The 10,448-nt window shown below is 47.0% G+C and overlaps 1 protein-coding gene across 2 annotated transcripts; it reads right to left on the bottom strand.

The window, feature by feature from the left end:
• Nucleotides 1-529: 529 nt before the first annotated feature.
• LOC123125006 (uncharacterized) lies at nt 530-3,432 on the bottom strand. Of its 2 annotated transcripts, none has more exons than XM_044545552.1 (5): nt 3,245-3,432; nt 3,010-3,125; nt 1,560-2,402; nt 1,230-1,391; nt 530-1,137 (listed from the first exon to the last, which is right to left on the bottom strand). In XM_044545552.1, the coding sequence occupies exons 3-5, from the start codon at nt 1,599-1,601 to the stop codon at nt 706-708; spliced, it is 636 nt and encodes a 211-aa protein (XP_044401487.1). In that variant the 5' UTR covers nt 1,602-2,402; nt 3,010-3,125; nt 3,245-3,432; the 3' UTR covers nt 530-705. The 2 variants fall into 2 exon arrangements, with proteins under 2 accessions (XP_044401487.1, XP_044401488.1); XM_044545553.1 differs by having other exon boundaries at nt 3,248-3,432.
• Nucleotides 3,433-10,448: the final 7,016 nt, after the last annotated feature.

Here is a 10,448-nt window from a genome sequence, read left to right as displayed (position 1 = left end):
AATGATTCGATTGCACAAAAACATGCTTCCATCATGGAAAACATATCATAATAAATTATGGGACGTGCTACGCGTCCGCCGACTGGTTTTTTCAAAAGATAAGCCGTGTCGCGAGCCGTCAGATTTACTGCATCAAGAACCTGAGCGTGCCTCTAGCATTGCAACATAGGTCTTGTTGGAGAATTATTTCAGCAACACAAATCTTGCTGCAGTTTTTTTTGCAACAACTGTTTTGTTGCAATTTTTTTGCAACTGAGATTTTGTAGCAAATTTTTTTTTTTTTGCAACTGAGGTCTTATTGCAGAAAAAATTCGCAAAGGAAGTTTTGTTGCAAAACGTAGACCCACCGTAGACCATTGCAACATCGCATATGTTTCAGAAGCATAGCTTCAGTTGCAGAACCGAGTTCGACGAAGGACGGTATGCGGGCCTTCACTTAGACACATGTCACGTAAGGAAGGTGGCGGACGCAGCCGCTGAGATCCACCGGGTGATGGTAAGAGTTTCCCATAAATTATTCATTAGGAGAAAAGATAATTTACCAAATTATTTTCAAAACAGCCTGGTTTGTTCTTGAAAAGGAGACCGGACGTGATTCTAAGAAGCAGATACTAGGAAACAAATCAAAATTAACTAAGACTAACTACGACCAGGGTACGACGCACGTTCTCATGGGAAAGCTCCCATTCAACGCCCGATAGGACGCTATGGATTGGTAGTCCGATACTCATACCTAAACCCCTTGGGCTTGATTTTATGGCAACGGCTGCAGAGCTTCTTTACACTCAACTGAACCGTGGAGGGAACTTTCTCCAAGACATATTTACCAATAACCTCCAGCCCTTTGTGGGCGTGCATGATCATACTCCTGCTTTTCGGGTTGCATTCACCTTTTTTCCCGACACAAGACCTTTCAGCGTCTCCATAACTACTATTGTCGTATTCGGCGTCCAACGTAAGGCGCTCGAGCGAGGTTGCATTCTCAAGAATATGGCAGGTTAGTTCGACCATGCTCTTTGCAGAGCAGAAGCCCATTATCCTGACATTCTTGACGCTGCAATGGACATGTCCTGGCATCCGTCTCATGTTCGAGTCTCCATCAGAAATCAATTCATGCTTTACTCGAGTTTGTGATACCTGCATCCATAGGAATAACACATGAGTTAAATGGTTCCACAGCATGCAGATACTTGATATCGTGGTTGCAAGCTAGAGGATAAGTGACTTACACCCAAGACAAATTTCTCCAGAACAGGACAAGCATCCAGGAAATAAGCTAGAGAAAAATAATCATAGGATGGGGAAAAGCCCCCCGTCTGTCCATCATTAAGATCAATCTGCAGGTTCTTCAGGAAGAGGAATTTGACAGCTAAAATTGGCGTATTGAACATCTGCATATAGATCTTGGTTAAATACTTTCTTCCCTTAAAAAGGTTAAACATATTCAATGGCACGACTGATGCTATATATATGAAACAACACCTGTCTCTGACAATCAAATCTACTGCTAGCCATCCTTGCAAAAACAATAATGGGAAAACTAAAGTTTGAGAATATACCAATCCAGCCGAAGATAGGTTGAGGGTTTCAAGATTTGGCATAATGATGGAAGCTTGGAACGAGCATCATGAACAAGGTCAGATTCGTAGTAATCCAACATGTGCAGTCTCTTCATTTGCAATAAATCTCCAACCGGAAGTTTCTCTACGGCGCCATCAATGCGAACAAAGCAAAGATTTGGAGCTCTATTCTCTATCACTTCCAGAGACTTGCAATGAAACACTGACAGGCAGCTGAACCGATTTAGCAGGCAAGATATCTTGAGGCGAATTATCTTATCACAACTATTGAGACACAACTCTTCCATAGCAAGAGAACTGGACAGAAGATGCCCTAACTCATCCTCCCATGATGCGCACCTCCAACAGAAACAGCCTTGTCAAGCAACCAAGCCCGGCCGTGGGATGGAAGGCGCAACGGCTGAGGTGAAGATGTCGAATCGAGTTTCCATTCCCGTTGGATAAAACCGGGCATGGGAACTCGTAATAAACCGCGGTGCGTCCTAGAGGCATTGAAAGTTTGACCTCTTCAATCCCCGGAGTAACAGCAATCTCAAGCCACCTGTTGAGATAACTGGTGTCCAGAAAAGAACGAAGGTAATTATAACTAAGGTTGAATGTCCTCACGCCGCCAGAGTGTTTTCTCATGATGCGGTTGACTCTCTTGGTGAAAACCCGTGCCAGTTTATCTTCTCTGCATGTATGTCCATCCAGGCGCAGCGTTTCCATACTTAAGGTGAGGTTAGGATGGGATCTCCAGGAGCTTCGAAATGTTTGAGACACACAGCCAGCTCGCGCAGCATCTGGCAGTGGCAGAAGGGACAGTATATGATGCCAGATGTCCTGCAAACACAAAAACAGGAGAAAAGTTAAGCAAGTGGATCCTTTAGCCAGGGGGGTAGGATCATATGCAACAGAACAGTGTTATTAGTGTCTTTCCTAAAAACAATGTGACCTAATGTTGATTAATAAACGAGTAAACATCGGCATTACTTGTTCCTAAAAGGTATAACACTGAAACCGATGCTCTACTTGAAATTTTGAAGCTAGGACATAATGTGCAGAAGCACACCATCTACTACTTTCCATGCGGACCCATGGTTGCAGTAACAACTTCAACAGTGTAGTGAAATATCACACTTGCGCTTCTGCGGCTCTCAAAGTGCGTACGTGTATGCTTCTGGCTTCTATCATATCTTGTTTTTTTTGTAATTCAGCAACAAGCTAAGATTCAATCGAAATTGCTCAACTTGTTGGCTTTGATTTCGTGACCCAGAAAAGGACGAACCACCTCGGTTACGCAGAGGCCGTCAGTTAAGCAGCAAGAATGACAGTGAACTGAGACTGGCAGCAAGCCAGCAAATGAAGTCCTAAATAATTTTGTCACAGCTTACACTCAGCCTAGCTTACGTCCAACAGATTTGTGAAATAGAGTGGTCTGGCGCCGTACCTTTGGAAGATCCGGTACTGAAGATCTCAATCGTTTGCGGCCTTGGGCCTGGGGATCATCGTCCTGTTGACCGGGAGAGCCCTTCCGTTTATCCGCTGAAGCCGTCGACATAGTACCTGGGATAGGATAGGGCACATCATCCATGGTCATGAATGGCGCAGACATTAACGTAAGGAAACAGCAGCAAGCAAAGGCGACGGCCTGCGCGCCGGGAGAGGGGCGAGATCCGACTTACTACCACGGGGCTGGAATTTCACCTCCTCCACGAGAGGTCGGGGCCAGCAATGGCGACCGCGGCTCTATTTACAGCTTCGATTTGAATCGGACGAAGGCGATTTGCGGGAGAGGAGATCGGTGCGGTGCCGCCGCGCGCCACGGCAGGCAGCGTCAACCAAACCCTAAGCTGCTGACTTCGCGAGTAGGCCTTGCTGGGCCTCGACCTCGTCCTGGAGGCCTGCCTTTGCCAGCCAATGCGGGCTATCGTAATCTTGAATGGATACGTTTTTTTTTTCCTTTTTCAAATTGGTCTTGAATGGATACGTTTTTACTGCACGCTTGTGCCGTGAATTTTTTTTTTTCAGCCAGCTTATTCATCACTCAGGTATACGAGTAGTAGATATTTCACCCTTTGTCGCTTTTATTTCTTTTGTGATGAAACGCATCTGCTTTGCTTAGCACCACAGCCTTTTGGATCTAGGAATGTCACACATTTGGCAGACCAATCTTGGTATGAGTACATACAGTCGTCAGCTTTTGCGTAGATCCAAAGGCATGGCATGTCCTCCCGAGCTATTGAACATGGATGTCAGTCCTTTATTGGATCCCTCCAGTGCACGTCTTACTACTCTACTACCGTCGGCATTCCAAAAGTCGCGCATCCCAGTAGATTATCCCTGAACTGGTGAACTGAGCAGTGCTTTATTTATGCTTAAGTTTATTTCCTCGAATTTTTCTTGCGGCAGCAGCATCTGGGTCTGGGCTGATGACAATCCAAAAGATTGTACACCTACAAATGGGTTTCATCACGCATTAGAGCAACTCCAATGGGGTGACATTTCGTTCGCGGCCGTCCGTTTCGGTCGGCGCGGACAGAAAAGGCGGCCCAACGCGCCGACCCAAACGGACGCGCGTCCGTTTTTCGTCCGCGGGTGACCCATTTCCGGCCCATTTTTGAGCCTGATTTGCGTCGGTGCGGACACGCGACGGACGCGCGCGCTCGCCTACTCCTGTCCTCGGGCCCACTGGTCTGTGGCACATTGGCCTTCCCTCTCACCTCCTCCCCCCGGCCAACAAGCAACCCTCGCCCCGCCTCCTCCGTCACCGATGTCGCCGACCATTTTTGCCGGCGACTCTTCCAGCTGCCGCCGCCTCCACATCCGCCCAGCAACGCCGTCCCTGCCCCCAGTCACCCGCCGCCGCCGTTTTGCCGCCGGGGAGCAAACTGGTTCCGCCGCCGCTTCCCCCACCGTACAGCCGCCCGCGACCAAGAAGACGCCTCGCCGCCCCCGCCACATCCGACCGGCACGCTCGTCGGACGCCATCACACTCGTCGGACGACGGCAGGGCAGCTAGCTGGTCCGTGGGCGCCGCGTCTCCCCTCGCCGGCCGTCTCCTTCTTCGACGCCCGCAAGCTGTTCGACAGTTTGCCAAGGTATGAAAATGGACTCCGCCGACGAGTTCTTTTTCCACAATTTCCTTTGCGACTCCGACGATTCGTCGTCCGGCGACGAGGAGGAGATATTGGCTGCCGTGTTGGTCCATCACCACCTCAACAACCAGCGGTCGTTGTTCCGTGGCTCCATTCCGGGCCACCTTCCGGCGTTGAATTGTAACCGAGAGAGCGGGCATTTCCTTCTCTGGAAGGACTACTTTGATACAACAAACCCGTTGTTCAAACATCACAAATCCCGCCGCCGGTTCCGTATGAGTAGGCATGTTTTCAACCGTATTAGAGAGGGAGTGGTCGGCTATGATGACTACTTCGAGTGCAAAGAGGATGCCGTCGGCAAGATTGGTTTCTCCTCTTATCAGAAATGCATTGCCGCCATCCGAATGCTTGCATACGGAGTGCCCGATGATCTCATTGACGAGTACGTCCGTATGAGCGAGTCTACATGCCTAGAGTCCCTGTATAAGTTCTGCAAGGCTGTGATTGCTGTGTTTGGCCCTAAGTACTTGAGAGAGCCGACAGCTGAAGATACAGCCCGTTTGTTGGCGATGAATGCCAGCAGGGGCTTCCCGGGGATGCTTGGCAGCATAGACTGCGTGCACTGGGAGTGGAAGAACTGCCCTTCTGCTTGGCAAGGGCAGTATAAGGGACACGTCAGGGCTTGCACTGTCATACTAGAGGTCGTGGCGTCTCAAGATCTCTGGATCGGGCACTCTTTCTTTGGCATGGCTGGATCACACAATGATATCAACGTGCTTCAGCGCTCGCCGGTGTTTGCTAGGCTTGCCGAAGGCAACAACCCACCGGTGAACTTTACTGTCAACGGCCACAATTATGACAAAGGGTACTATTTGGGTGACGGTATCTATCATCAGTGGACCACTATTGTCAAGACAATACCCAACCCTGTCGGAGAGAAAAGGAAAAGATTTGCCCAAGAGCAAGAGAGTGCTAGAAAGGATGTCGAGCGTGCCTTTGGTGTTTTGCAATCTCGATGGGGCATCGTTCGGTATCCTGCTAATACTTGGAGCACGCAGAAACTATGGGAGGTGATGACTGCTTGTGTGATCATGCACAATATGATCGTAGAAGACGAGCACCCGGAACGTCTGTACGATCAAGGCTTTCAGTTTCAGGGTAACAATGTTGTGCCTGAGCATGGAGTAGCAGCAACATTTGAGCAGTTCACTCAGTTTCATGAAGACATGCGTGATTGGGAAACTCACGTGCAACTGCAAAATGATTTGGTTAAGTATATGTGGACTCATGTTGGCAACCAATAGATGTATCTTCTTTTATTCGTTTGCAAAACTATGTGAAACATTTTTATTTGTATTTGGCTTGTAAAATTATACTATTTATTTGGGCGGCTAAACTATTTTGCTTGTTATTTCATTTCATAATATGTTTGAATGCAATGCAAATCAATGTAAAATTGGGCGGTCAGCCGGCCACGCCTGCACATATGGGTCGGCGCGTTGGGCGTGCTGCCAACCCATATGAAAAACAGAGCGGACGTCAGGTGGGCGGCCGACCCAAACGAACAAAAAGCGGACGAAATCGCCGTCCGTTTGCGTCGCCCCATGGGAGTTGCTCTTATGCTCTCAACGAACACTGCAGGCATAAGATAATCTTTTTTTCTGAGAGAGTTATCATAGACAGTACGTAGTACGTACATATCGTCTTCGATGCCGTTCAGCTCCCATGGCACGATTACCGTCACATGTCAGAAGTTTTGCTTTAGTGTGTGGGCCGATACGTTGGACGCTAGTACTGGTCACAGCAGCAGTGATTGCAGGCAGGACTGTTAAGGTGTTAATGATCTGATGCTATGCTAGCCAGCTACCGCCCACTGTCGCCGTGCCCCACTCTAGATGGAGACCGGTTAATCCATCGGACCGTTGGCCTCTCCCTTTCCTCCAGTCTGAAACTCTGAAACTCTGAATCCTGTGCGTGGCAGCCGGTGATAGAAAAGCGGCAACGTTTGCAAGCCCTGAGCGTAATCTGACCCTGAATGCTCGATAACGAAACGAACGCCCGATTGCTGTGCACCACCAAAGCGGAGTGTCGGTAGCTTGTCCTGGTCGAGAGGGGTCGCGATCTGTGTGGACGTCACGAGTGAGGCCCTCCGCTCCGGTCGGGCCAAAACTTTTTGATCCAATGAAGCTCGTCCAAGCACATACATACTCCCATCTCTTGCTTCGGAACATTCCATCTCTTCCGCTTCCGGCAACATGCATCATCCCGGTCACGTGGGACGGGCCCCGGCTCGCAGAGAACCACTGCGATTTACTCCGGTGGTGGTGGTTAGCGGTCCAGGTTGCAGGCAGCTAGCTACCGTGATCTCGCCATGCGTCCATGTACTAGAAGCCGGCTACATGCCCATGCGGTTGTCTTGGCTCACGTCGGGATGTACGGTACCGCTCTCAATTATTTCGTATGTAAGCCTCCAAAAAAACTCCTTGGACATGGGGTGAAGCTGGGAATAGGACAATATCAGTTGTCAGCTAGTGAATGAGAGTAGTATAACATTGTTCTTTTTTCTCTCAAAAAAGACTTTCGCGCGGAGACAGGGAGGGGCGAGCAGGGGTCAGACCCCTGCCAATCGCTCGCCCCCCTCAACGATCCGTACCAGATAGTGTGTACGTACTTATATGCCTAACGGCCGCAGCTAATTGCGTAATTAGCCCATGCTGTATTATACAAATAATTATTGAATCAACAACGAAGTAGAGAAGCCCAATAGCCCATAACCCAATAACTCATGTAGGGGTTGTGGCTGGCCATTATTTTGCCACGGCCAGTGTCTAATCTACCAGATCGATTGATATATGTAACTTACGGACGTGTTCGTTGCAAAAAAAAAACTACCGACGTGTTCTCTGCACTTCTGCTAGGGCATTCGCCGGCGCTGCCCCCACCGCCGCTTACCGTCAGCGCGTCCTGCTAGGGGCTACGGCGTTTGCCATTGCCGCTGGCCGCTACTCACCAGGGCAACAACACCATCCACCGCTGTCGAGTGTCGACGCACAGACATGGCGAGATGCAGGCGGATCAAATACGGCAAGATGTCGGGTGAGCAGGACAGATGCAGGTACACTACACGCTACTAGCTTATACTGTAGATATTAGTTATTATTACCATTGTTCTAAAATAATTATAGTTTATGTTTGTCATTAGTGAAACTTGTTTAAATTTCATCAAATTTAAACAAAAATATCATAAGATCTGCTCCCTCCCCCATAATATAAGACGTTTTTTCAAGCAATGTCTTATATTGTGGGACTGAGAGACTAAAACGATAAATAGACATAGCATGACCCTAAAAAGTATATACATAGCATGAATGTTTTCTAAACATTATAACTTCCAAGTATTGATATATTTTTTACAAACTTGGTCAAACTTGAAGAAACAGTAAATGATGGGGATAGATTTTTTAATATTAGTTATGACCTTAATTTGTTTAACTAGTGTTTGATATAGAACAGTAAATTAGCCAAGTAATTATGTACTCTCTCCCATCCAAATTAGTTGTCATTCAAAGGGATGCATGTATCAAAATGCGTCTAGATACTTCCGTTTTAACGATAATTAATATGGATAGGAGGGAGTATCTTTTTTATAGTCGTCAAATATGAAGTGAAAGCCAACAACAACTAATGCGGTAAATACTTTTTCCCACCAATTGCTTCATCTTCAAGCTCCAACATTCTTGCCTAGAATTATCATATATTTTGGTACTTCCAAAAAAAAATATGCTTTATCATTGACGCTATCAGGAGACTGAATATACTGTGATATAGCATCTTTTACCTTAAGAATTTTGCTTCGCCCCCCTCATGTTCAAATCCTGGCTCCGCCCCTGTTCGCCATGCTATGTACGTAAAATACAAACCAAAGTATATAAATTACCCCCTCCGTAGACTATCACTATTTTAGTGATCTAGACGCTCTTATATTCTTTATATTCTTTAGAGAAGAAGTAGCAAGGAAACACTCTTACATGAAAGATTTTGGGATAACCAGACGCAACTACGTTGCCCAAACATAACAAATGTAAGCCTGAACACAACGCCATCACACATGCCCTAGGACACCTAAGCTCCCGTCGCCGTGGGCGTCAAAGCGTGAAGTTTTCGCTTGGCAGCTCAGTCGTGCCACCACGACGATGCACCCAAAACAACCGCGATGAGCAGAAGCCACTAGATATGGATCTGGGCGTTGCCACTACACGCGAGAGTGAACGAGCCTGAGCCACCCGCGGCTACATGATGTCTACTACGCAACTTTATTCTCGTAGACTCGTGTTGGGCCTCCAAGCGCAGAGTTTTGTAGGACAGTAGCAATTTTCCCTCAAGTGGATGACCTAAGGTTTATCAATCTGTGGGAGGTGTAGGGTGAAGATGGTCTCTCTCAAACAACCCTGCAACCAAATATAAGAAATCTCTTGTGTCCCCAACACACCTAATACAATGGCAAATTGTATAGGTGCACTAGTTTGTCGAAGAGATGATGATACAAGTGTAGTATTGATGGTAGAAATATATTTTTATAATCTGAATAAATAAAAACAGCAAGGTAGCAAATAGTAAACGGGCAAAAAAAACGGTATTGCAATGCTTGAAAATGAGGCATAGGGTCCGTACTTTCACTAGTGCAATCTCTCAACAGTGCTAATATAATTGGATCATATAACCCCCCTCAAAGTGCGATGAAGAAATCACTCCAATGTTCCTATCTAGCGGAGAACATAAGACATAATTGTTTGTAGGGTACGAAACCACCTCAAAGCTATTCTTTCCGATCAATCTATCCTAGAGTTCATACTAAAATAACACCAAGCTATTCTTTTCGATCGATCTAACCAAGAGTTCGTACTAAAATAACACCAAAACAAATTCAGATTCGTAATATTCAATCCAACACAAAGAACTTCAAAGAGTGCCCCAAGATTTCTACCGGAGAAACAAAGACAAGAACGTGCATCAACCCCTATGCATAGATTACCCCAGTGTCACCTCAGGAATCCGCGAGTTGAATGCCAAAACATATATCAAGTGAATCAATATGATACCCCATTGTCACCACGAGTATTCATATGCAAGACATATATCAAGTGCTCTCAAATCCGTAAAAGTGTTCAATCCGATAACAACGAAATCTCAAAGGGAAATACTCAATTCATCACAACAAGATAGAGAGGGGAAAACACTATATGATCCGAATATATTAACAAAGCCCGCGATACATCAAGATTGTGACATCTTAAGAACACGAGAGAGAGAGAGAAATTAAACACATAGCTACTGGTACAAACCCTTAGCCCCGAGGGTGGACTAGTCCCTCCTCATCGTGGTGGCCGCCGGGATGATGAAGATGGCCACCGGAGATGAAGCCCCCCTCCGGCAGGATTGGTTTTCGGTGGCTACAGAGCCTTGCGGCGGCGGAACTTCTGATCTAGGTTAACCCTGAGGGTTTTCGTAATATTTGAGAATTTATAGGGTAAAGAGGGGGTGCAGGAGGCCACCAAGGTGTGCACAACCCACCTAGGCGCGCCTGGGCCCCCAGGCGCGCCCTAGTGGGTTGTGCCCCCCTCAGGGCACCCCCCAGGTGCTGCTCTGGCCCATTGGTGGTCTTCTGGTCCATAAAAATCCACAAAAAATTTCGTAGTGTTTGGACTTTGTTTGATATTGATTTCATGTGATGTAAAAAACAAGTAAAAAACAGCAACTGGCACTGGGTCAATAGGTTAGTCCCAAAAAATGC

Source organism: Triticum aestivum, chromosome 5D (genome assembly GCF_018294505.1).
Source record: "Triticum aestivum cultivar Chinese Spring chromosome 5D, IWGSC CS RefSeq v2.1, whole genome shotgun sequence".
Classification (NCBI taxonomy): Eukaryota; Viridiplantae; Streptophyta; class Magnoliopsida; order Poales; family Poaceae; genus Triticum; species Triticum aestivum.
This window is presented reverse-complemented; position numbering and strand designations above follow the sequence as displayed.